Below are 26,320 nucleotides of genomic sequence, written 5' to 3' on the forward strand. Positions count from 1 at the left end.
CTGCATGCATTCACGAATGAAGGACATAGAGTGCAAGTGGAGGACTATCGGGATTTTTTATCTAGCCTTCAGGTATCACTTGCTGCTAATGATAGCCTTACATTTCTAAAGTATCTTACAAGATGTCCTCAAGTGTTTTGCAGGCAATGAAATACTGCTGAAAGTAGTGCAGACCCTGTTGGAATGTGTAATTTTGAACAGAAGTGTCAAGGAAAAGCAAGGGCAATCCAGTACATAAACACAAACTGTATTTGACCAGGAAAATTAAAATTGCACCATACATGTTACAGAAACAAAAAAAGACATTTACACATAAAAAGGAATACATGAATCACCCTTCAAAATGCTGGTAATATCAGGATAGATCAGATAAAAGTGGCACAGTATGCTGTTCAAATAAAAACCAACACCAGCAAACAGTACCTTGGCAAAAAGAATTGTTCATGTTCTTAACAAAAGGCAACTTGCACATGGTTCTTCAGCTCCAACTCACAGCACTCAGTGAGGGTGAGAGTGATGGAAAGTCATAACTTAACGCTAATACTGAAATGATTTCTTTTCATTAAAAAATTATAAATGGAACGAAGGCAATTAAAAACAATACCATATAATACAATTAGATTGCAAAAGGTGATCCAAAAGGAACGGTTTTGTTTTGGAGGGGAGAGGAGGTCAATTGCTCTATCAATAATATTCTCAACTAGTGATGTGCCTTGGCTTATAGGTGCTAAATGTTGAAAAATCATTCACTGTGTCTGTTGCCCCAAGAATGCTTTCTGACTGTTCAAACCTGCTGCTTTTATAACCCTTGTAAACATTGGCAATGGCTACTATATTCTTCTGGGTTTGTCTTTCTGATAGGTGCAAACACTGGCAAAGGTGATCAAATTGCTACTGGGATAATTTTACAATGTGTACTGCTTTGGAAGGATCCAGAGGTGTGCACGGAAACAGGCTCCAAAAGGTACCTGCCAACAATTCCAAATTCAATAGTGTACAAATGAATGATTTAAAGATCAGCAACAATTTAGCTAGGAGTCCACAAATATAACCTGCTTGTTTTTAATTAAAAATGAAAAAATGCTTAACCTTTGTTTTATTACCAGAGAAAAGATCGATAATTCATTTGTTACAAACCTGAATGGCAGAGTGTCAAAAATAAAAGCATTTTCACACATGCAAAATAGCATCATGACTCAGAGGTGAGCGGTTCCAGAATTGTATCATTTCACAAAGAGGAATCTGTAAAGACCATCACCCATCGTGGACAGGGAGACTCCTCTCCAATCAGGTTAAAGCCTATAACAATTAGGTGTAAACACAAAAACCCTTCCAATCCTATGACTCTATTCACAGATATTTGGTAAATAATGTGAGAGAGAAACAGTATGGTTGGACATCCTTTGCAAAGAAATTTTCTGGTACAGCAGTCTGGGAACTGGGTGCTTAAAGCACTGGACACAAGTGCTTTAAGACCAAGAAGGATGACCACTCAGAAGTATGTGCCTGCATTAACTTTCGACTGAATTTGCTTATAGGATACGCTACTCGTAGGGTCTAGCTGCCACTGAGTGGAAATCTGCAAAGACATGAAAGTTGCCAGGTTCATTAAAACGAAGGGCTGAGACCAGCCTGGAGTCCATGTGGCCAACTGAGGATGTGTAAAAGTGAGCGACAATGGGAAAAGTAGGAGAGAAAATAAACTGAAATATAAAAACCTGAGTCAAATAAATAAATAAATAATGGGAAACCCTATCGTGCTCATATTACACACCCTTCACTTTGTATAAATTTATTAACTGACAGCAAGTGACCAAATATAGGGAGGTAAGTGCTCAAAAACATTACAGCATCAAATGAAACTCAAATCATAAATACATGGGCTTGTTCATGTTGGGCACTTTTTAAAAAATTACAAAGGGACATAAAACGTCAGGATGTTTCCATTTTAAATGCCAGTTTTGAATCATTAGCATCCAAAAAGAAACCGATCTCAGTCACTGTTCAGCTACCAGTTAACAAGGCTGTGCCAGGGGTCTAATGGCTTCAGAATGTAAACACTTAGCAGTAAAAGTTGGCTTCTTTACTCAGCGAGTCGTGAGTTCATGGAATGCCCTGCCAGTAGCAGTGGTGGACTCTCCCTCATTTTGGGCATTTAAGCGGGCATTGGATAGGCATATGGAGGATAGTGGGCTAGTGTAGGTTAGGTGGGCTTGGATCGGCGCAACATCGAGGGCCGAAGGGCCTGTACTGCGCTGTATTCTTCTATGTTCTATATCACATATCTTTTTGTAGAACATAGTATCGGAATTTATTCTGAGTCACCAATGTGCTCATGGTCATCTTAAATTTAATTCGTGTTTTAAATGTATTTTATTAGTAAGTAAAACTTGATTTTCTAAAATACAACTTGTGCTCTTACATTTTTATACTGACCTGAAGAAAGGTCACTGGACTCTAAATGTTAGTCCAACTTCAATTAATTGCTGATGCTGATAGGAATGGCATTGAATATATGATTATAACTTTAATATGGACAGAACACGGGTCTTTAATTAACAGTAATTAATGGACCTAAAAACCTATTTGTTTGATTCCATCAGAAACTGTGTGAGAGGAAACTGCAATTTTATATTTTTATTGTTATTGAGCTCATTTACAGCAGCACAGTAAGGAAAATGGTTCAAACCAAGTTTTGGTCAAAGTTAAAAAAAATTCCAATCTACAGATGCAGAGGACCTCTTCTGACTGACCCTAACAGTAGAAAACCTCTAAATGACTTCTGGCATCAATTAAACCACATAGCCTCGAGTGGGTGGACAATTCCACCTTCAGTACAAATTAGTACACAGTGAACCAGATGATATAACCTGAATGTCCAGGCTGACAAACATCACCAACCCTGAGCAATACCATGGGGAACTTACCAAATATACTTTTAAAGATATCTATTAAACAGAAGACATTTTGTCTTATTTGTTTCAATATACATAAAAACACACACGGGAATTCTTAGAGGCATGGCATTCTAACCAGACTTCCATCGATAAACACATCAATTTAGATCCTATCTACCTTCCCTTGAAAAGAAACCAGAAAATGACATCATCCACCTTAAGAAACCAAGACCTATAAATAGAGAGGCAGAACATACCACCAGCACTTCACCAGAGCCTCTCACTGATTAAGTTACCTAGTACGGTGACAAAACGCCTGAAAACAAACCTTCCAGCTCAGCCAGCTAACTTACATAGTTATTCATAAATTTGCTTTAAAAACCACTGCATCTACTTTGTGCTAACCAATCACTTGTTATCATTTCCAATATTTGCATGGTCAGGCCTTCACCAACATATTAGGGAGACCCTGCACTCATCGTTCCATTGTGGGTGGTCAGATATTGATTGTACTCTGGTCAATTTATGCTATAATCCACATAATTACCTCATTATAGTAACATGGCAATGATGCTCTGAATGCCTCACGGTCTTGGGATTTGGGTTTTAACACTGCCTCCAGCAGGACATGCTCCACATTTCAGCCATTCTGTCAACAGCAGGCACTCTGCTTAGCTGTAGGCCTTTAACATGAGGGACAAGCTATATCTTCAATTTCGTGAGGGCAGGGGATTGTTTATTCCCCAATCTCTAGTGCAATACCACTGACTGTAGACTATTAAAAGGCACTGCTCAGATGTCCTTCTTCAGGAGTTTGAACGAGTAAACTCCATCTAATAGCATATTAGGTGGAAATGAACTGGTTATATTGGGGTTTGATAAGGGCCAATGAGGGGGGGGATTGTGTGCAGCAGGTACAGACCAACTGGATCAATGGCTGTACTGTATAACATATGTAAATCTATGTAAGATGATGTCAGTGTTTCCAAGGCGAGGTGGTGATGGAAGAATGGGACTGGAAGAGTGGTGAGGGCCCTTGTGAGCATTACAAGCAGGACATAGAGGTGCTGGAGATGCAAAAGAGATTCACAAGGCTGATACCAGGACCGAAAGTCTATAGTTATCAGTAAAAACTGGGACGAGGACTCTTTTCTCTATAAAAAGTGAAGGCTCAAGGAAAAGAACAAAGAACAGGTTAATAGGCAGGTGAGCTTAAGAGAACTAAGGAAAACCTTTCTTTTAAAACCTCAAAGAAGGGTGAAGATGTGGAATTAGCTACCATAATGAGGCAAGTAGTACAGATGCATTTAAGGGGTAACTTATTTTAAAAAAACCTTTAAAAGATGAGGGTGTCACTGGCAAAGCCAGCATTTGTTGTCTGTCCATAATTCTTGTCGAGTTGCTTGCTGGATTATTTCAGAGAGCAGTTAAGAGTCAACTCAGTTGCTGTGTGCCTTAAGTCACACGTAGGCCAGAATGAGTAAGGGTAGCAAATTTTCTTCCCTAAGGGTCACTGAAGTACTAAATACATCAATTGATGATAGTTCGCATGGTTATTGTTGCCGAGGGAAGCTTTCAATTCCAGACTTTATGAAGAAAATTTAAATACCACTAGCTGCCATGGTTGGATTTGAACCAGCGTTCCCAAAGCATGAGCTTGGACCTCTCAATTACTAGCACAGTGACACTACCACTCCTCGACATCACCCCAAAGCTTCAGTCCAAACCATGAAGAGGGGCTGTACCGAAAGTTACATTTATAGAATTAGAGAAAGCAGAATGGGACAAAGCTCATTAGGAAGAATAAACACAGACATGGACTAGTCAGGTATCCATGGGAATGAGGTTATTACTTATTCAGTTGTTTGAGAACTGATGTCACATGAAGAATTCATTATTAAATAAGAATGGAAAAGGCTTTAAAAATGATATGGGAGCTGAGGCGCTAAGATTTGATTATGGTTTCACAATAAAGCAAAGTTGCCATGTTTATGATTCTCAGTAATTTTTTGGGCTTGTTTTGCTGTTCAGGTGCATTTTTGTGCTGCCAACATTTGTTAGAGTGATTTGTGTCATCAATAAGTTACAATTGTAACCTTTATCCATTCATAAGAATTATCCTCACTACAAGATATCTACAATGTCAAGTTAGTTATACCGGACAGAGAATGCTATCATTTTGATCTGTTCAAACTCAAATGTTCAATATTTGTATTTATACTGGGTTTCTCTTCCCTTTAGTTGAAATGGTTGCAGGATGACCTGATGTAGAAGATTAAATTGAAGAAGCCTTTCGACAGGGCAGATATTATTTCCTCTGGTGGAGGAAACAAGAACATGAGGTGAAAACCCTAACACTGGAGGTAGGTCAGCTGGATGTGAATCAGGAAACATTTTTTCATGCAAGTCTGGAACTCTCCCCTGAAAAAATAGATCACTGAGTCAATTTTCAAGATTGAAATTGGTAGATTTTTGTTGAGCAAGGGATAAGCCAAGGAAGAGAAATTGAGTCAAAATACAGATGTGCCATGATCGAAGTGAAAAGTGGAATAGGTTTGAGGGGCTGAATCCTGCTCTGATGTTCCTAAGCCAGACAATTTCTTGTGGAAAGTGGATGCTGACACAAGCTGATTGGGCTAAATTAGCCCATTTCTATGATGCAATTTAAACAGGATTTTCTACACAAGACGCTGTTCTCACACTGATCTGGCCCAGCCTTGCTTTGATCTTTGTCAACTTCAGTGTTAGCAGTAGCTGCGCGAGACCTCTGCAATTTGATCAACATAAACACAGTGTACGGCAACAACTTGTGGTCAAGTCTCCAATATCAATGCCAGGCTGCAGCTTCAGTGTAGGTGCACATTTGGACAGAACTCGGCAGAATACCCTTTGGAAGAACATTTACAACACAGTTTACAGTGATGAGAATTCAAATAGCAGATTCAAGTCCTTTTAATATTGTGCCTAAATTGCTGTTGTATGGTAAGTGGAAACTGGAAATCTCTTCACAAAAAAAAATACTGATACAATGTACAAAATGAAAATATTACAACCATGAAAGTCTAGCCATTATTACTGGGATCAGAGTTGACCCTGTCTGGCTAATACACAGAGGCTACATCTTCAGTGATTATCGCTGTGAGAGGAATCAAAGTAAATCAAGACCATTTAACTATCACATGAGCTTTAGTTATAAAGCTAGACCCCAACACAGAAAATGCATGAGCATTTGATTTCTTTCAAGTCTTTTCAGAACATTAAGTGGAATTAAAAACAAAACAGCAAGCTGTCAGATTTGGAAACAAATCTGACTCCAATGTGCCACATTTAGCCTTTCTGCTCCAGGTTTCAACACAGTGCAGTTCTATGACAATATAAAAACATCTCATTCTAATAACCAACAAAAGAATCAGCTTTACTTTACAACTGCTGAGATTGGTGGATGCTAAAGTCCTCGTAGGATTGATTAATGAACTTGAAATGTATGTCTGGTTGATGCCAATTCTTGACTGCTGAGAGAAGGAAGTTAAGGCATTGCTTAACAAAACTCAAGTGTGAAGGTATATTTCACACACCAAAACCATCTCAATACTTCACATTGTGTTTCTATGGGTCTGTTTTCCAAGCCCCTTCTGATTCAGAGTAAGTAGTGTCCAAGCTAATCACACACAATGATGTAGTTAAGTGTCAGGCATTTCAAAAGACCTGACTACCATACAACAGTGCATCATGTGGGTCTTCACGGTTTTATTATGGGCTGCTCCTGTGTCATCCTAACAAGTCAAAGGACAGGACATTTCTCTCCCATCACATTTTCCCCCACCCCTTTTAAAATACATCCCTTCAACTGTTAAATGGTGCTGACAATGTCCATGGGCAGCCTTGATGCAAAGTCGTGGATGACAATTACTAAAACGCTTGTGAATCCTTCAGATTTTGCAGTCAAGGTTCTGGAGTCATTAACAACATTCTGGCTGGTAAAAAAGTTACAAGCTACCGTCAAAGCAGAGCATTTGGTTCAAATGACCTGGTTTACTCAAGTGAGTTTCGCTATTGACCAGTAACTTCTAACATTCACTGGGAACAATTTTAGTTAGAGAGAGAGGAAAACAATCTTACAAATGGGAAATTATTGCATTCAAGCCCTGTGAATACATCTCAGCTGTGGGCAAGACAGAGATGTAAGAATGTAAATATACAAAGATGGAACGAGTCCTCAAGTCTGCTTTAGTTACCACATTACATACAATTACAAATTATATATCATTTCATGTTACATATTGTTCTCAGAATCAATTAATTTGATCCTAAAAAGTATTAAGACCACTAAGTCTTAATATTGCCAATATCAGTAATATTAATTTTGGCCAGGAATACATTATCTTCATCTGAGATTAAGGCTTCTTTAGTCTTTTTTTAAATCTGGTCATTACCAATTTGCTGATTGCGGGAGCTCACTGTGAGAAAACAGTGTGTAATAATAACATTTAGTTAAATTGTTAAAACAGATTATGAGTGTGTGTTAAGCAGTGTTGAGTGAGATTTTGTCAACTCCTTTGAACACAGAATACTAATAGACACTGTGATTAGTCTGGATTACAGCCACAGCTGTAGCTTTCTACATTTAGACAGTCAAATGCACACTGCTGGAAGTCACCAAACTTCCAGGAATGAGTGACTACTCTGCTGGTCACTCAAGTGAGCTGCTCCAAAAGAAATTTGCTTTTTAAAAATTTATTCCAGGGTATGGGGCTTGCTGGTTGATCTAGCAATTATTACCCAACCCTAACTGGCCTGGAGGTGATGGTGGTGAGCTGTCTTCTGAAACTGCTGCAGTCCATGGGGTTTAAGTATACCCACAATGCCAATAGGGAGGGAGTTCCTGAGTTTTTGACCCATCCACACTGAGGCAACAGAGATATATTTCCAAGTTTGATGGTGAGTGACTTGGAGGAGAACTTGCAAGTTCCTATGTATCTGCTTCCCTTATCTTTCTAGAATGTAAAGATCATGAGTTTGCAATGTGCTCTCTAAGGAGCCTTGGTGAACTCCTGCAATGCATCTTGTAGATAGTACATATTGCTGCTGTGCATTGACGGTGGGTTGTGCTTCAAGTATTGTTATAGAACAGTGTGGGAGTGTAGCTATCAAACTCGTTACTTGTGCCTTGAAGAGAGGTGATCAGATGAGTTACTTGCTGCAGGATTCCTAGTCCCTGACATACTCATGCAGCCACTGCATTTATATGGCTAGTCCAGTTCAATTTCTGATCAATAGTAATCCCCAGGATGTTGATGTTAGGAGCTTCAATGATGGTAATTCTATTGAATGCCGAGTGCTGACGGTTAGACATTTTCTTTTCAGAGATGGTCATTCCCTGGTAATTGTGCAATGCAAATGTTATGTACCATAGGGACTTTTTAAAAAAAACGTTTTTGAAGTGTAGAAAGCTGCTGTCATGTGCAGAAACCTACAGGAATATATCAAGATCAGAGTTGGCAGCCTGTATCTCACGTCCTAGTGTCAAAATGTGTTGGTGAGTGCCAGATTAGACTATTATTCCACACTCTGCAGTTGTGTTTATTGGAGGCAGGGTGTTGGTGGTTGTGGGTTGGTTTCTGCCTTGTTTAAGGGTTGTCAGATGGAACTGAATCCTCTTCACCCTGACAAGAAAAGCCAGCTCCAGCCAGGATTGAGATTTGCCACCTCGGAATAATGGGGCTCTGGCTGATTTCACTGCTTTCTCGGTCTGCTTTTTAAGCTTTCAAATGAAACACTAGTACGAATGAGGTAGGAACTATACAAGTGGTGAACTATTATTTGATGCTTTCTGTCACTTACAGCAGCATTCAACTCTTATTAATTTAACAATCTCTTCAGTTGTGATGAGTACACAATGTGTAAATTTGCAGCCACGGTATTAAATTCCAATGGTCCCATAACCAAAGGAAAGCACAGTCTATAAAGGTGTTAACTAAATTTATTATGGTGATTGTCTGGTATTCATGTCCACTGTCTAATACTGCAAAAGCTAAACGACACATGTTCTCTTTTTAAAACAAAAATCCAGTGCAAATGATGGAAGGTGAATTGCAGTGAGGGATCAGGTTGTCAGTGAGAATCAGTTTTTACCCCACTATCTTCTCTTAACTATCAGCACTCCATTAAAAGTTTCAACATGTTCTGGGTTTGTAATCAACAATGGCTGACTTGTAATACACAAGTATTTTGTTGGCTCCTGAATACGTAACAAAACGTCACAGTTACTTATCAAATGGAAAATGCTGTTCCTCTTATGTTTTGGAGTGGAATTAACTGCTATTGTCTTGAGACTGTTAAGCACATGAGGGAGAAAGGGACAGAGTGAAAAGGTGAGCTGAACATAGGCTAGAGTTGATCTATTAAGCTGAATCACCTGCTGTTTGTACAGTATGAATGTTTGCATGTGACAACAAAGTTATTGCAAGAGGTAACTGAAGCAGACACGAGGAATTTACAGAGCCACTCAGGATTAAATGCTACGTTTCGGTGCACACCTCTGGCAGCAAGCAGCCAAATTCAAGTCCTTCTCCTGATTCTATCATACTGTTACGGAGTCTGGGAGCAGCATTCTGTGTACATATTATGTCCACCCTCCTCCACCACCCACCCCACCGGAGCCTTTGCTACCTCTGGACGATGTCACTGATTTCTTTCACAGACAAGAGCAGTTTGGTAAAGTCCTGGCTGGCTGAGCAAATCTGGAGCTGACGGAGGTTGCTCTCCAGCTTGTTGATAGCCTCCCTGAAGGCAAACTTGTTGCGCATCTGCTGGATGGAGTCCACGTAGCTGGTGCAGAAGGTGTACAGGTTCTTGGCTGCCTCCAGCACCGCGCTGTGACTGGCCATCTGCTCAGAGTTCCTGTCAATAGCCATGCGGAGCGCCTCAGTGCTCTCCAAAACGGTGTCCTTGGTGATATTGGCACTGGCCATCCTCTCGGGCTGAAGCCGGGTCTTGCGCAGAGACACCCTGGTGGAGATGAGGGGGATGAAGGCTGTAGTGGTGGAGGTTGGCTGTTCGGTGCTTGGGTTTGATAAGGCAGGTTGTGTGGAGGATGAGGAGGCAGCTGACGGCCTCGTTGAGGACTGGGACTTTGGTGCTGAATGGAGGGCGGGCCTTTTAACTGCATCCCCTGGTGGGGGGGCCTTTGTAGCCTCCCCACCCGAAGTGTCCATGACCGGCTTAGGCTTGACGCCTGTGGCACTCTCGGCTGTGGCCTCGTGGGTCGGACTCCGAGGCGGCCGAAGGGATTTTGTAGCTGGTGGAGGAGGGGGAGCCGGCTTGGATTTCTGCAGTTTGCCCCGGTCCCTAACGGGAGCTGACAGCAGCTGGTCAGAAGCCTGCTTGAACCGCCGTGCCCTCGAGTCCTCAGTCAGCTGATTCACTCCCCCAAGGAAAGAGGTGGAGCTCTGCTTCAGTGCAGGGGCAGCCAGGCTGGAGGAGATGGGCTCCTGTGGGGAATTTAAGGCACAAATCTTCCCACCTTCATCCTTGTCCTTGAGGCCAAGACCACTGGACACAACAGTCCCTGGCTGCCTGCGGACAAGTTTTGGAGTCGATGTTGGTGGGCTGGAGCTGGGACTGGACTCCAGGTTAGCAAAAACATCATCATTTAACTCGTCTGTCTTTTTTGGCAGCCGAGGAGGAGCAGTCATGCTGCCCCGAGGCACCACGTCCACTTTAGTTTCATTTGTCCTTTTCCGAGGCAACGCTGGCTTCTCAGTCCTGTCACAGCCAGAGGCCAGGACAGATTCTGCCGGCTTCCCCACCGACTGGAGATCTCGGGGCAGCGTCAGTGCTTTCCTCTCCATCTCCTTGCTGCCTGGAGGCATAGAGGACGCAGAGCAAGATCTCATGAAGCGTTTGGTGTTGGAGATTGGCTCTTCTTCACTCCCCGCAGCTTTGCTGGACGTTAATGTGTTGGATTTCTTCAAATGTGGAGAGAAGAACCCAGTCGTCCCCAAGAAGCTTCCATTGGTGACTCCTCCACCTCCATTGTTTGCAGTTTGTGCCACAGTGCTAAATGAGTGCTGCAATTTACTCAGATCGATTGCGTCAAGAGGGGCTACGCTATTGAGAAAGGCTCCGTTGTTTGTATCTTTCCCAGTGCTGGTGTCTTCCAGTGCCTCTCCCTTACGCTCCACCTGCCCGTCCGTGTCTCGGAATGAGCTGCTGCGCTTGGGAGGGGCGGGTGCGGTCTTCTTCTTCTTTTTGATAAAGGAGCTGAAGATGGAGCTGGATTTGCCTTTCTCCTTGGTGAAAGACTGCAAACGGTCATCGTCCAGGTTGCTGTCCTGGTCTCTGTCCTTGCGTGGCAGCATGGGAGAAACTGCCATCTCATGATCCCCGGAATCTGTGCACACAGAAACAAACGTAAACACTCACATTCACTGGATTGTGCTCTCGGCAACCAAAATTATCCTCAGTTGTGATGAAAGGCTGCTGAGCAAAACCTTTAACTCTGCATTTCTCCATACATGCTGCCTGACAGGCTGAATGTTTCCAACACTTTTAATTTTATAACTTATGCTCTTCAATTCCAAACCAAAAAGAGCACTACTCTAAGCTGCAACAGCAGTGAGACCTAGGTGTACCTCAGAGTACAACAGGATCTTGATCAGATGGGCCAACGGACTGTGGAGTGGCAGATGGAGTTTAAGTTAGATGAATCTGAGGTGAGCAAAGGAAAATCAGGGCAAGACCTGTACACTTAACAGTAAGGTCTTGGGAGTGTTGCTGAACAAAAAGACCTTGAAATGCAGACTCATAGTTCCTAGAAAGTGGAGGTAGACACGATAGTGAAGGCAGCATTTGGTAAGCTTAACTTTATTGGTCAATGCATTGGTTATAGGAGTAGGGAAGTCATGTTGCAGCTGTACAGGATGTTGGTTTGGCACTTTTGGAGTCATGCGTGCAATTCTGGTCTCCCTGCTATCAGAAGGATGTCGAGAAACTTGAAAGGGTTCAGAAAAGATTTACAAGGATGTTGCCAGAGTTGGGTTTGAGCGATAGGGAGAGGCTGAATAGGCTGGGGCTGTTTACCCTGGAGCATCAGAAGTTGAGGGGTGACGAGTTGGACTGAAGGGCCTGTTTCCATGCCATACACCATCTTTAAGTTACTCTACATATGAGTAAGTCACTAAAAGATTGTAGGACAAATGAAGAGATGTTAATAAAGTACAAATATCCTGGGATTTATTAATAACGGCAGAGAGTACAAGGGTAAGGTAGTCATGCTGCATTTTTAGAATTGGCTAGAAGATTATATGCCGTTCTGGATGTCTTGCTTGAGGACGAACATGAATGCATCGAAAAGACAACAGAGGAGTTTTACAAAGATTGGTCACAGGTATGATAAACTTCAGTTATTAAGATACATTGGAGAAGCTGGAATTGCGTTCTGTGCAGGAGAGAAGGCTTAAAAGGGATTTGCAAGGAACTTTAAAGGCATAAGGATCAGGACAGAATAGATGATCGAAACTATCCTTACTCGTGCAAAGATTGAGAACGATAGGGCACAGGTTTAAACTAATTTACAAGAGAAGCAAACGTGATGTGAGAAGAAACCCTTTTCACTCAGTGTGGCATTCAAGGCTGGAATGTACTGCTTGGAAGTATGGTGGAGGCAGTTTCAATCAAGGCATTTAAGGAGCATTAGACGATTATTTGAATGCCCAGGTTTATGGAGACGAGCAGGAAAATGACACTAAGTCATGATGCTCATTTGGTGATCCGGTGCAGACATGGTGGGCTGTGGGACCTCCTTCAGCACTGAAACAATTCTGCAACTCTGCCGAGTGATCATACTGACTTTAGCAACAGGTACTCTACCAAAGTTAACTCTATTTGCTTGTGAGCATGGAGGGGGGAAGAAAAGATAGGTGGGTTGGCACTGTGGCTGTGCACGGTGGTTGGGGGGAAGACGGTGGGTAGGGAAAGGATGGGTTGGCACAGAGACTATTTGTGTCAGAATTGTTCGAGTGTGAGACAGATGGTAAAGCAAGGAACCTGCGTTCAAATCCAACTCAGACTAATGTGAAGAAGGGTGTTACTGGGATTTTAAAGAAAGTAGAGATAATGGATGCACTAGGGAAGCAATCTTTCAATACGTCCCAGGGTTGGAAAATTGTCAATGTAACATACTTATTCAAAAGGGCATGTAGTCAAAACTAATTTTAGGCCAGCTAACATAGCATCTGTCATTGAGAAAACAGAAATCCATTATAAATAATACATTACCAGAGCTTGTGGGAATACATAATATACCCAAGTGGACTCAGTGTGGCTTCATGAGTGGAAATCAGCCTGACAAATGTATTCAAACGCTGAGGTAACAAGCAGGATAGATAGAGGAAATAAGTAAATGTACTGTATTTGGATTTCCAAAAGGCATTCGATAAGGAACTGCATGCAAGATTATTAAGAGCCCAAGGTGTTAGGTGTAGGGTATGATGAATAGCAGGAGTGACAAAGACTTAGGAGGAAAAAAGGGGAGCATTTTCAGGCCGAATGCTTCCCAAACTAGTGGAGGGCCACAGGGATTAGCAACAGGCCCACAGTTACTTACAGTATCTATCTGAAAGATTGGAGGAGGTAAGTGAACGTACTATAGCCAGGATTATGGATGACAAAAAAGATGGGAAAGGCAAGTGTGAGAATGGCACAAGAGTTTACAAAGGGTTATAATTAGGTTAAACGAGTGGGGAAAAAGGTTGGCAGATGAAATATAATGTGGAAAATATGAGGTTATGTCTTTTGGCAGCAAGAACAGAGGAGGTGACTTCTTTAAATGGAGAAAGTCTACAGAAAACTCTGACACAGAAGCTGGGATACAGGGAAAAGGCAAGGAAGTGGAGTTAAGGCCTATTAGATCTGTCATACTCTATAGTGAATAGTGCAGCAGATTCAATGAATCAAATAGCCTAATCCTGCCCCACCATATGGTCCTGCGTAAGATGAAGCTCATAGTGCTACAATGCTGGATCACCTCCTATGGGGCAGTGATTAGCAGCTTCACCCAGAAGCCAGAGGGTGTCTGATATAGTAGAGAGAACCTTCCTGTGGATCAGAGTTGAGGCAAATTATTTGCTGCATTGTCAAGCAGGTTTTACCAAGCTTCATCTAAAATGGAGTGTGTTCTGATCCCAGGACTAACATGACACTCACTATGATCAGCACAAAAAGGGAGAAAAATAAAACAAGAATGTTAAATGTTGCACAGCAGACACACCACTCAGTATTCAACCCCTGAATATCTTATTAATGATACCGTACAATTCAACTAAGACAAGAGGTAAAACAAAACAAAATCACAGCACTTTTGTTCTGGTTTCCAGAGATCTGCACAGTTTAACTTTAGTTCTGGTACAACATATGATGTGATAAGGATAGATGAGGTGTTGGGTGGGAGGTGGTTCAGGTGCTGTATACATGCCCACACAGACCAGTTAGGATGAAACACATGCTTCTGCAAAGCCGCGTCAAGTCTGACTTTCCAAGCTCAGTGCATGACCCACACATTCCTTACTAACACCCACCCCCTGCATGAAACATACCATGTTGGCTCAAGACTTTAAATATTGAATGGGACACCTCCTGAACTTCAATTGGCTCTTTGCTCTCAGTCGTTCTGCGCAGGGTGCGTGTTTTGGTTGGCAGTTCTGGTGCCTGTGGTTTGTTGCTGCCACAGCATTTCCCTCCTTTCTTCCCGAGCTCTTTCTCAACCTCTGCAAAACACGCAACAAGGAGAACATTCCCAGACTGTTAAACAACATCTGTCATCTTCTGAATAAATCATGGTGAGCTTTTCAAAAATAAATGTAGGTGTGGGCGTTCAGACAACCTGCTCACTTCTTCAGCCAGCTGAGGTCTGGAAAGTTAGTGAACAACTAAACAACAAAAGGTGCTCAATATTTAACAGTTTACTGATCTACTAAAATAGAAAACATAGCACCATGTACCTGCTTACATTACCCACAGATTAATATTACATTTTGCATTAAAAACGAAGTTAAAAATCCAATTCTTTGATCACAAAAGAGTTGGCAGCAAATTCATGGATTTGTGCTGCAATTACTGACACACACCTTCCCCCACCAATCTCCTGGGGAAGCCTGATACACACACACACACACACATTGTAAATTGCCTGGTAGAGTTACCCCCGCCATCCCAAATGCACTGACAAACATGACACATTCCCTGAAAATATCAGAATGCTCCTTTTGCAAATTTTGGTAATTATTTCTATATAAAATAGACATTGAGAATCCTGCAAGACACGGATATTGCCATGAATCACTGAAAATATTGGCACAATTACAATGACTTCTGTATCCTAATTTTTCAAACTCTGCTATACAAAGGTAAAGTGATGATATATTTGTAGATGGAGTAAATTGTGTGGAAATACATTAAAGTGAAAATAAAATAATTTGGAATTTTGTTTGATGCACATGCTTGCTTTGGAGAGACTGAAACCAGCAGTGCCTGGTTATCTCTAATATAACTCAGATTGCCTCAGCCATAAGCACTCACCCTCTGATATACTTGATTCTTGGAACATTGTATCAAAAGCGCGATGGATATCTGCAAATGATGGTCGGTCTCCTGGGTTCCACTTCCAACCTAGAGATGAGCAACATGGTTAGAAGTTTTCTAACTGAAGTAAAGTGATAGGTAAGGGGTAAATGTAGGGGCATGGGTGCATGGCGGGTCGGTGTGGACTTGTTGGGCCGAAGGGCCTGTTTCCACGCTGTAATGTAATCTAATCTAATCTAAAGATTTCTCAACCATCAGTCACATCACAGCTGTTTTTCAATGCAAACCCACCTACGGGTTTTGAGGAAAGCCAGTAAGCTGCCTCTGTTCTTGGTGAAGGTTAAACCCTGTGGAAAGTGCACTGTCAGCAGTGTCTGTCCAACAAGCAGCCAGCTGCAATCTCAACCCCACACTCATTAGCACCAGTTCCTTTCAGCTCAATCCACCATTCAAACCATTGTTGACTTACTAATAGACTGTTGTTTAATCATCCTTTTTTTAAATCTAGTGAAAGGTGAACATCTGACCTTCATTTCTACATGGACTGGCTGAAGTAAACAACACAGCTGCATTTTAAGTAGAACCTTGTTCAGAAACAGAGCAGGAGGATGGCATACCCACTGGGTGAGAAGTGGGGTAGGGTAACCATTAGCACAAACCTGAAGGGCTAAGTAGCTTGTAAGCTCCATGTAAAGAGATTTACTTTAAGACACAAAGCAGCTCGACATTGACATAGTGACTACATTAACTTCATTTTTTTGTTTCTGAAGTTCACAGTTTTTCTGTGGTAATGTAGATATTTAGGAATCAAGACAAGGGAGAGGTCAAGGGCAAAGAATAAATCAATCCTTTGTATTTGCAGTTTTTTTTTTCAAATTACCTCATCCTGCCAAAACTATTGCTGATCAATAAGATGTTAAAATATTTTTATATGCTGCATATTTCCAATTGCCATTATTTTTGGTTATGTTTTTCTACCTTCATTGTGAGTGGCCAAGTCAACACTTCCTGGCATTCATTGTCACAATGTAGCAAGATGCAACCATTATGTGGCTCTCGTCTCAAAAGCAAGTTTCAGTATTTGGTCATGTGGCCTCTTTTGTGCTGCAAGTATTTTTAAAATTCCTTCCAAGAATTTCAGTTTTGGCAAGGTCAGCATTGATTGCTCAACTCTCTACAGCCTTTGAGTGTGTGATGGTAAGATGTCTTCTTGCCATTGTAGCACATGTAGTAAAGGCACTCCCAGTGCTTTTAGAGACTGGGTCACTGGTTTATGGGTTAACAACAGTGAAGGACCAGTGGTATAGCTCCAAGTTAGGATTCTGCGTGACTATGGAGAGTAGGATCGAGGTGATGGTGTTCCCATGTACCTGCTGTCCGTCTTTCCAGACTATGGAGATCACAGGTTTGCAAAGTGCAGAAGATGCAGCAGCTAGATGCTATAGTGCAGAAGTAATATTATTACTCAAATACAAACCAAACTGGTTATAAATTAACTCCTTGTGTACTCACATGCTCGCATCAATTCATAGACTTTCTCTGGACAGCCCTCAGGCCGCTCCATCCTGTAGTCCTTTTCCAACAGGTCATAAACTTGTGAAAGGTCAATTCCAGGGTAGGGAGACATGCCATAAGTTGCAATCTCCCACAGCAGGACACCAAATGCTACAAGGAAAGTAATATGCTATGTTGGTTCAGATATAAAACATGGATTCTTTTCTTTTCAGCAATTCCAAACAAAAGCATCTGCACTATAAAGACATACCATTAATTCCACCATGAGACAAATTGGTTTTGTTCACACAACAATTCTAAAAAATGGTCAAATTACTGAAGAGAAACAAAATAAACACTGGCAGGATGATTTAATTATATATTTGTGGAGGGTAGATGGCTTCAGGATCTGTTACAGTTAAAAAGGACTGAAGGTTAAGATGGATATTCATTCATGTCTTCCATATTATTTCAACCCATTCAGCAATGATCACTGATAACACAATCATAAGGTGATAGGGGTTGGGCAGGAAGGGATTGAAAAATGAATTAGATAAAACACACAAAAACTAAACATTGCCGCTGAAACCAAATGCTAACAACTCAGCTTCTTGACATTGTAGGCATCAACCAACACACCCGCAGGCAGCAACTAGTAACAGTCATCAGACTTGGATGCCAGAGTTGCAAGACATAATATAAGTAAGGTAGGGGGCTGGAAGAGGAGGGAAATTCAGAAGGTGGTTCAAGCTGATTGTTTGCATTTATTTTTAAATAGGGTGATGTTTCTTTAAGGTGAAAGTGAGGACTACAGATGCTGGAGATCAGAGTCTAGATTAGAGTGATGCTGGAAAAGCACAGCAGGTCAGGCAGCATCTGAGCAGCAGAAAAATTGAAGTTTCGGGCAAAAGCCCTTCATCAGGAATGAGGCAGGGAGTCTGGGGTGGAGACATAAATGGGGGGTGTGCTGAGGAGAAGGTAGCTAAGAGTAAATAGGTGGATAGAGGTGGGGATGAAGGTGATAGGTCAGAGATGAGGGTGGAGTGGATAGGTGGGAAGGAGGATTGGCAGGTAGGACAGGTCATGAGGATAGTGCTGAGCTGGCAGGTTGGAATTGGGCTAAGGTGGGGGGAGGGGAAATGAGGAAACCGGTGAAGTCCAGTTTCTACAACTGGTGATGTTTCTTTAACTAGAGTTCACTGTTCCAGATAGTTTCCTCCAAAACACTTGCATTCAGTGCAATAATTTTAACAATGTATGTTATGAATATTCAGGAGCAACAACCACATACTTACCCCACACATCGGATTTGATTGAAAATTTGTTGTATGCCAAACTTTCTGGAGCAGTCCATTTAATGGGAAACTTTGCCCCAGCATGTGCTGTATATGTATCCCCTGTCATTAATCTACTTAGTCCAAAATCAGCCACTTTAACCAAGTGGTTCTCCCCTACAAGGCAGTTCCTAGCGGCAAGATCCCTAGGAAAACAGTAAAAGGAAGAATCAGATTCTGAGTGAAAGTTAAAGAAACACTTAGACCCTGTGAGAAATTACAACTTGATGCTAGAAAAGATCTAAGTTAAAATTAGATTGCTTGGATGCTGTATTTGCCTTGAAGGAACCTGCAGCAGTTTGCTAAAGACTCCATTGCTTAGATTAAAATGGCCCATCATTTTAAACACACGGATTTTAATTTTAAAATAGCAATTCCCTCTCCGCAAATACAAAATGCACCTGTAGAAAATAATTCAATCCTGAGTGACCAGTATATATGGAGCAAGTGCACAAATAATACTTTACTTACAGAAAACATTTTGCAAAGGAATTTTTCCGCACCTTGAAAATAATCAACTTTCACTTCGACATAAACACGCTATCACAGCATGTGCAATGAACTCAGTGACACAGGCTCTTTTTGCATCAGTGAAGGAGCTTAGGTTTGTCCAAACCAGTGCTATGTTAACGATTGCAGTCAATGACACAACAGGTCTTAGCTAGAAGAGAGATGACTGGGTAATGCTAACACTGTACTCTATTCTACTAGGAGCTAGCATGTAAATATAAGTGTGACAAATTTGCTGCAGTGAACCATAGTCTTACCTGGTGAACTTAATCACACTCTGAGTACTAGGGCAACGTACCTGTGAATGAAATTTTTCTTCTCCAAATACTCCATCGCAGAGGAGATCTGAGTTGCCATGTATAGCAGCACAACAGCATTCACTTCCTCCTTGTTGCAATCACGTAGATAATCTAGGAGGTTACCGTGAGTCATAAACTCCGTGATGATGTAAAACGGAGGCTCCCGGGTACATACACCTTTGGAAAGAAATAACACAAGGACTTATCATAGAATGTGAATAATACATTTACGTGGTGAACAATTATAACATGTGTTGGGTGAGTGAACTATTGCACAGCACCAACTTGTGAAAGTGGCTTTCTAAATAAACTTTTAAACTGAAGACTTGTGTTCCATGTAGCCTATTCTTCCAAATCTTCCAACCAGGTTACTGACTGCCATTTTAGAGCAACCTATTTTTGTGTCTCCTTTCTTAACAGAGATTCACTGTTCTATTAAAACCCTGCCTTGGTTTCTGTTACAACTCTGTTATACATATACAAAAACAGTAGAAAGGGAAAGATTAGCTAATTCATTAAACTGTTTGTAACCTGCTCCCAGTTTCATCTCATTCTTACTAAAAGTTAAGTTCCAACTTGATACCATGAGTTTTAAAAAGAGAATTCCCAAAGTCCTCAAATCCAGTACATTCAAGAAAACCATCTCAAATCTTAAAATTTTCAGTAGAGCAATTACATTTTTAAAAATCAAATCCTAATAACATTAACTAGGTTATACAGGAGTCGAAAAACATCCCAACTTGCTTTAGCAGAATGTCCATGATTCCCTCTGTAAATCTTCCTCCCTTCCTTAAAACATGCTTTGTTGGCCAAGCTTTTGTCACCTGCTCAAATATTTGCTGATTAAACAATGAGTGAGCTTCGAACATGAAATTTACCAACACAATGTACAGTTGAGGTGAATTGCATAGATACATTTAAGGAAAGCTCAATGTACATTTGAGAAAGAATAAATGGCCCTGCTAATAGGGTTAGGTGAAAAGAGGCTTGTGCAGAGTGTAAACCCTCCACAGATCAGCTGGGCACAGCTTCTTTGCTACACATTCTAACTCTGTACAGTTCTGATACACAGTGAACTGCGCCATCACCGAGTATAAACATTGCCTCAGAAGTAACAAATATGTTAAAAAAAACTACAGAATGACTATTTGTAGATTACTCTAAAGATTTCATGAGTCAAAGATCATACTTAGGGTTCAAGGTTTCGCAACATATTACGTCCAGCAAATTCAAGTGAAACTGCAAACTGCGATGCAGTCAGTTCAATATATTTCAGGACTGCTGTCAGCACATGTAGTTCACTCTTCAATATTCCATTCCCAATGATAGTTCAGTACACAGGATGCTGTTTAACCTACTGAAAATGTAACCTCATTAAACATGCAGCCACAATTATTTTTTTCATAGGTTTAGAAAATACCTCTGGTGATGTTTTGATTCTACATTGTAGTTATTCACTCTATTCTCCAGCCTGTTTTTTATGTCCTTTAAAATATTCACCTTCAAAATTTAGCTTCTCTTAATGCCAAAAATGTTCTCCCCGTGTCTGCGTGGGTTTCCTCCGGGTGCTCCGGTTTCCTCCCACAGTCCAAAGATGTGCAGGGTCAGGTGAATTGGCCATGCTAAATTGCCCATAGTGTTAGGTAAGGGGTAAATGTAGGGGTATGGGTGGGTTGGTGCATCGGCGAGTCGGTGTGGACTTGTTGGGGCGAAGGGCCTGTTTCCACACTGTAATCTAATCTAATCTAAATCCTGTAGCCCCTTCAAGTAATGCAATCCAAAATCCATTGACAATTTGTGTTAAACCAAGTTGCTGCTAATTCCTGATCTTTGTGCTTTTATTTATAGATCCGTGTTTTCAAATTTAAATTCTTCATGTGCCATTAATGAAGACAATTTCTCTTTCTAAACAACAGTGCACTCATACACTTGACAGTAATAAGTCACCTCATCTGAACACTTACCTAGCAGCTGTACCAGATTAGGATGCTTAATTTCCTTCATAACTGCAGCCTCTTTCAAGAATTCTTCCACTTCCATGGTATCTTCCTGCAGAAGGAGAAGAGCTCTGCATTAATCCTGGAGGAGCAAAGAGTAGGGGGGTCCTACACAAGAGAAATTGGGATGTATCCACTAGCAACATTAATTGCTCTGCTGCAAGAACAGACAACAGGCATTAGGTTAATCTCAAACACACCACGTGACTTACTCATATTTGTAGCTGAAATATCAGTGCCTTTTCCCTGCAAACAACATACTCTATTTGTCAACAGGACTCGTGTGCCAAAATGTTTTTTTTATATATGATTTGGAGATGCTGGCGTTGGGCTGGGGTGTACAAAGTTAAAATTCACACAACACCAGGTTATAGTCCAACAGGTTTATTTGGAAGCACTAGCTTTCAGAGCGCTGCTCCTTCATCAGGTGGTTGTGGAGAATAAGATTGTAAGACACAGAATTTATGGCAAAGGTTTACAGTGCGATGTCACTGAAATTATATATTGAAAAAAACTTGGATTGTTTGTTAAGTCTCTCATTTTTTAGAATGAGCATGTTGGTTTCAATTCTTTCATAAGTAAATCGCAGAACATTTTTAAAAGTTACATTCTCAGGTGAACTTTAACCATTGTGGTCATGTCGGCCCAGATAATGCACTGAAGGTATGAGGTGCCCTGTGTGAGGTTGTCTGTGCCACAATGGTCAGACTGATTCTAATCTAAAAAAACAGATTTGTAGAATCTTACATGGATTCATGCAGTTTTTGAGCAAAAGAAAATGTAATTCTGCAAGTACAAATTCACTTCACAAACTTTTGTGTGTATATGTGCATGTGGATGGGTGTGCGTTGGGCCAGTTACGAGTGTCTGTGAGAGTGAGAGTGTAAACGGGTAAAGGGGTGTTGTCCGATTTTTAACTTTTTTATATATGGATATACAAACACATGTAGGAAGTTGTAGTCATATCTGGAATACATATATGGGAGACAATAAGATTACCATTCCAGAATTAAGTTCAACATATTATGTGTCAATATAGCACCTATGGCTGTAATGTGTATTCTGCTTAATATTCCTATGCCAAAAAAACTGAGGAGGTGCTAAAGAGAAATACTTTGATTGGAAAGCACAGGTTAAAAAGGACCGTGGAGCAGATTCATAGAACATAGAACACTACAGCACAGTACAGGCCCTTCAGCCCACAATGACGTGCTGAGCATTTACCTTAATTTAAGATCAATCTTACCTAAACACCCCTCAATTTACTGCCGGCCATGTGCTTGCCCAGCAGTTGCTTAAATGTCCCTAATGTCTCTGACTACCACCACCAATGGCAGTGCATTCCATGCACCCAAAACCTTGCAGCTCTATTACTCAACCCCCTTGTTAATGAAAGCCAAAACACCATACGCCTTCTTAACAACCCTATCATAACTCAGTGGTTAGCATTGCTGCCTCACAGCACCAGGGTCTCAGGCGACTGACTGTGTGGAGTTTGCACATTCTCCCCGTGTCTGCGTGGGTTTCCTCTGGGTGCTGCGGTTGCCTCCACAGTCCAAAGATGTGGTCAGGGTGAATTGGCCATGCTAAATTGCCCGTAGTGCCAGGTGCATTAGTCAGAGGGAAACAGGTCTGGGTGGGTTACTCTTCGGAGGGTCGGTGTGGACTGGTTGGAGGCCGAAGGGCCTGTTTCCACACTGTAGGAATCTAATCTTGGTTGGCAACTTTGAGGGATCTATGTATGTGGACCCCAAGATCCCATTATTCCTCCACACTGCCAAGAATCCTCTCTTTAATCCTGTATTCAGCATTCAATTTCGACTTCCAAAATGAATCACTTCACATTTATGCAGGCTGAACCCCATCTGCCACTTCTCAGTCCAGCTCTGCATTTTGTCAATGTCTTGTTGTAGCCTGCAACAGCCCTCAACACTATCTACAACACCATTGACTGTTGTGTCATTGGCAAACTTACTAACCCACCCTTCCACTTCTTCATTCGAGTCACATATAAAAACTACAAAGAGCAGAGGCCCAAGAATAGATCCCTGTGGGACACCAGTGGTCACCAACCTTCAGGCAGACTACTTTCCATCCACTCCACTTGCTGTCTTCTTTTGGCCAGCCAATTCTGTATCCAGACAGCCAAATTTCCCTGTATTCCATATCTCCTAACTTTTTGAATGAGCCTACCATGGGGAACCTTATCAAATGCCTTACCGAAATACACCACATCTACTGTTCGACCTTCATCAACTTGTCTCGTCACATCCTCAAAGAGCTCAATAAGGCTTGTGAGGGATGACCTGCCCCTTATGAAGCCATGCCGACTTAACTTTAATCAAACTATATTTTTCCAAATAGTCATAAATCCTATGTCTTTAAATCCTTTCCAATACTTGCTTACCACAGACACAAGACTGACTGGTCTGTATTTCCCAAGGATTTTCCTATTTCCTTTCTTGAACAGAGGAACAACGTTTGCCTCTCTCTAATCATCCGGTACTACTCCCATGGAGAGTGAGGACGCAAAAGTCATTGACAGAGGTGCAGCAATCTCATTCTCCATAATAACCTTGGATATATCTGGCCCAGCCCAGGGGACTTGTCTCTCTTGATATATCTACTTGCTTAACATCAATCTGTTCAAGCCTATTAACCTGGTCCACGGAGTTCTCACTATTAACAAGGTCCATCTCTCTAGTGAATACTGAAGCAAAAAACCCACTTCGGGCCTCCTCTACCTCTTCAGACTCCAGACACAAGTTCCTCCACTATCCCTGGTCGGCCCTACCCTTTCTCTGACCATTCTCTTATTCCTCACTTAAGTGTAGAACGCCTTTGGGTTTTCCCTAAGGCTTTTTCATGCCCCCTCCTAGCTCTCCTCAGTCCATTTTGGAGTTCTCTCCTAGCTACCCTGTAATCCTCTAAAGCTATGCCAGAGCCTTGCTTCCTCAACTTGAAGAAAGATTCAATAGTAACTCTCAAAAGGGAGCTGGATACAGACTTGACAGAAAAAAATGCACCGATAAGGGAAAAGAGTGGGATTAATCGGATAAGGCATAAGAGCTGGTATAGACATTGTGGGCTGAATGGCCTCCTTTGGTACTGTTATTTTGCAACTCTATGAAGAAACTCACATTTATGTCACATCTTAAGGGATATAGAAATATCTCAAAATACGTCATTTAAAATGAGGTACATTGGAGGTGGCAGCTTTGATGTACAAGTACACCACAAACAGCAGTGAATGACCAGTTAAACCTGCCTGAGACAGTGCCTGTCATACTGTTGCTCTTCCACTTTATTTCCCCTGACTACCTGGACACTTTATCCCATCACCATTGCTTCCTTGAGAACAGCACCTTTTAGTGAGTACCGTACAGACACACCTTCAAACAAACAATCTGGCTTGCGTCGACTGCAATCATTTTGAGGAACTTCTGAGTTGCGCAATGAGCTGAAAGAATCCCTTAATGTGCTGAGTAAAGTGGAAACTTTATGTGGTTTGTAAGACAAGCCGTGGGTGGATTTCGCTGCCAAGTGGTAACGTTTACTTGTTCTTGGGATGTGGGTGACACTGGCAAGGCAGCATTTATTGCCCATCCCTAGTAATTCGGAAAACATGAGGAATCCAACCACACAGTTTGGAACTGGCACATGCCAGGTAGAAGTGGCAGTGCATTTGACCAATTTATTTCAAATGCAACATCAACTTTCTTTGTGGGATTTGAATCTCTGACAATGATACAAGGCAAAAGTATACGATAACGCTCGAGCAAAACTGTTCTCCTGCCAACGTCAGTTAGAAATAGTTATGCGTAGGAATGAGTTACTTGTGACACCATGAATTCAACAGGCAGCTCGCAATTGATAATATCAGTGACATGTTTACTTGAGAAAAAATGCATCAAAGCTGAATATACTCTCAAACTAGACTTCACTCAAGGAAGACACAGCAGGAACCATTGAGATTAAACATCTTGAATACAGAAGTCCAAAGGAAAACCACTTTACAGTCACACTGGTTGTACTCGTTCAAGATCCAGGCCAGCCTGTGGGCGAATTCTCTCTACTTTAACATGACTAACCACGTCATTTTCAAGAAATATGCAACAACTAGAGGATCTAGTTTGCAGATGGGTTACATCCGCAGTCTGGAAGTCAATCAGTGAAGATGTAAGCTCACTTCAAACCACAGATACTCATAACAGAATCTGTAATTCAGTCAATCATATCAGTCTGGACTTTGTAATAAATAGTGCAAAGATAATTTCTCTATTGAATGCTCCACTGTGTGCACCAGTGCTTCCAATATTTGGCTATTTTGCCTTTAAAGGATACAATGTTCCTTAAAGTCTATTATGAAATTGAGATGCAAACGTCAGGTCAGGAAAGCTATAACAATAGGATACAGTAAACATCCTATGTTAAAATATTGGACACATCACACTTGGTTTCAAACACAAACATGAAGAACTTCCTCAGGGACCACACCTTTACAGACACGCTGCACTGAGCCGGTTCTCATGCCATGCTGCCTGATTTGGGACTGAGCTGTATCATACATGTCCCACCTTCACTTTGGGACTGTCTCAAATCTGAACCAATTCTCACTACAAAGGTTCACTGGGTACTCCTTGATGTCAGTGCCCAATTGTAAATGAACTCTGCTGTGGGAAACTTAAAAAGAAAGCAAGGCTGCTCAACAGATTATACACTGGTCTAATTAGTTAGATTCCCACTTACAAGGAATAGCTTTCCTCTCATCTTCAAAGCAATTATAGCATATGTCAAAATAAAAAGCACAAATTTATCCTTATACAGCACCTTTCACATCCTCAGGATGTTCCAAAGCATTACACAACCTGAAGTACTTATTAAAAGCATGGCCACAATTGTTTGGTCAGATTTGCAGGTAACTTGCACGTATTCAAGTCCCATCAGCAACAATAGATAACAACCAGATTATCTATTGCAGATGTCAATAAGGAAGGTAATGTCAGCTGTTCAACTCTCTGCTGTTTGAGGAAGATGCCAGGGTGTCCCTCGTGTCCACCTCAATAGGCAGTCAGGGTCATGGTTTAAAACAGAAATACTGAATGAAGGCCATCCAGCCCACTGCACCTGTGCAACTCTACAAGACAGCCATCCAATTAGTTACCATCCCTTGCTCCTTACCTCATCCCAAGGACAGCATCTCTGAAGAA

The 26,320-nt window shown here is 41.5% G+C and overlaps 1 protein-coding gene across 2 annotated transcripts in view; it reads right to left on the reverse strand.

Annotated features, from left to right (window-relative positions):
* Positions 1–231: 231 nt before the first annotated feature.
* abl1 (ABL proto-oncogene 1, non-receptor tyrosine kinase) overlaps positions 232–26,320 on the reverse strand; it is a 193,034-nt gene continuing 166,945 nt past the window's right edge. For both annotated transcript variants that reach the window (XM_087998209.1, XM_043720556.2), the window contains exons 5-11: positions 21,078–21,162; positions 19,113–19,290; positions 18,266–18,450; positions 16,989–17,141; positions 15,474–15,563; positions 14,492–14,662; positions 232–11,289 (exon numbers count right to left, since the gene is read on the reverse strand). In XM_087998209.1, the coding sequence (XP_087854335.1) occupies positions 9,563–11,289; positions 14,492–14,662; positions 15,474–15,563; positions 16,989–17,141; positions 18,266–18,450; positions 19,113–19,290; positions 21,078–21,162 (2,589 nt within the window). In that variant the 3' untranslated portion in view covers positions 232–9,562. The remainder of the gene's footprint in view (positions 11,290–14,491; positions 14,663–15,473; positions 15,564–16,988; positions 17,142–18,265; positions 18,451–19,112; positions 19,291–21,077; positions 21,163–26,320) is intronic.

Source organism: Chiloscyllium plagiosum, unplaced genomic scaffold, assembly GCF_037043375.1.
Source record: "Chiloscyllium plagiosum isolate Xiang-an unplaced genomic scaffold, Cpla_swu_hap1 HiC_scaffold_21, whole genome shotgun sequence".
Lineage (NCBI taxonomy): Eukaryota > Metazoa > Chordata > Chondrichthyes > Orectolobiformes > Hemiscylliidae > Chiloscyllium > Chiloscyllium plagiosum.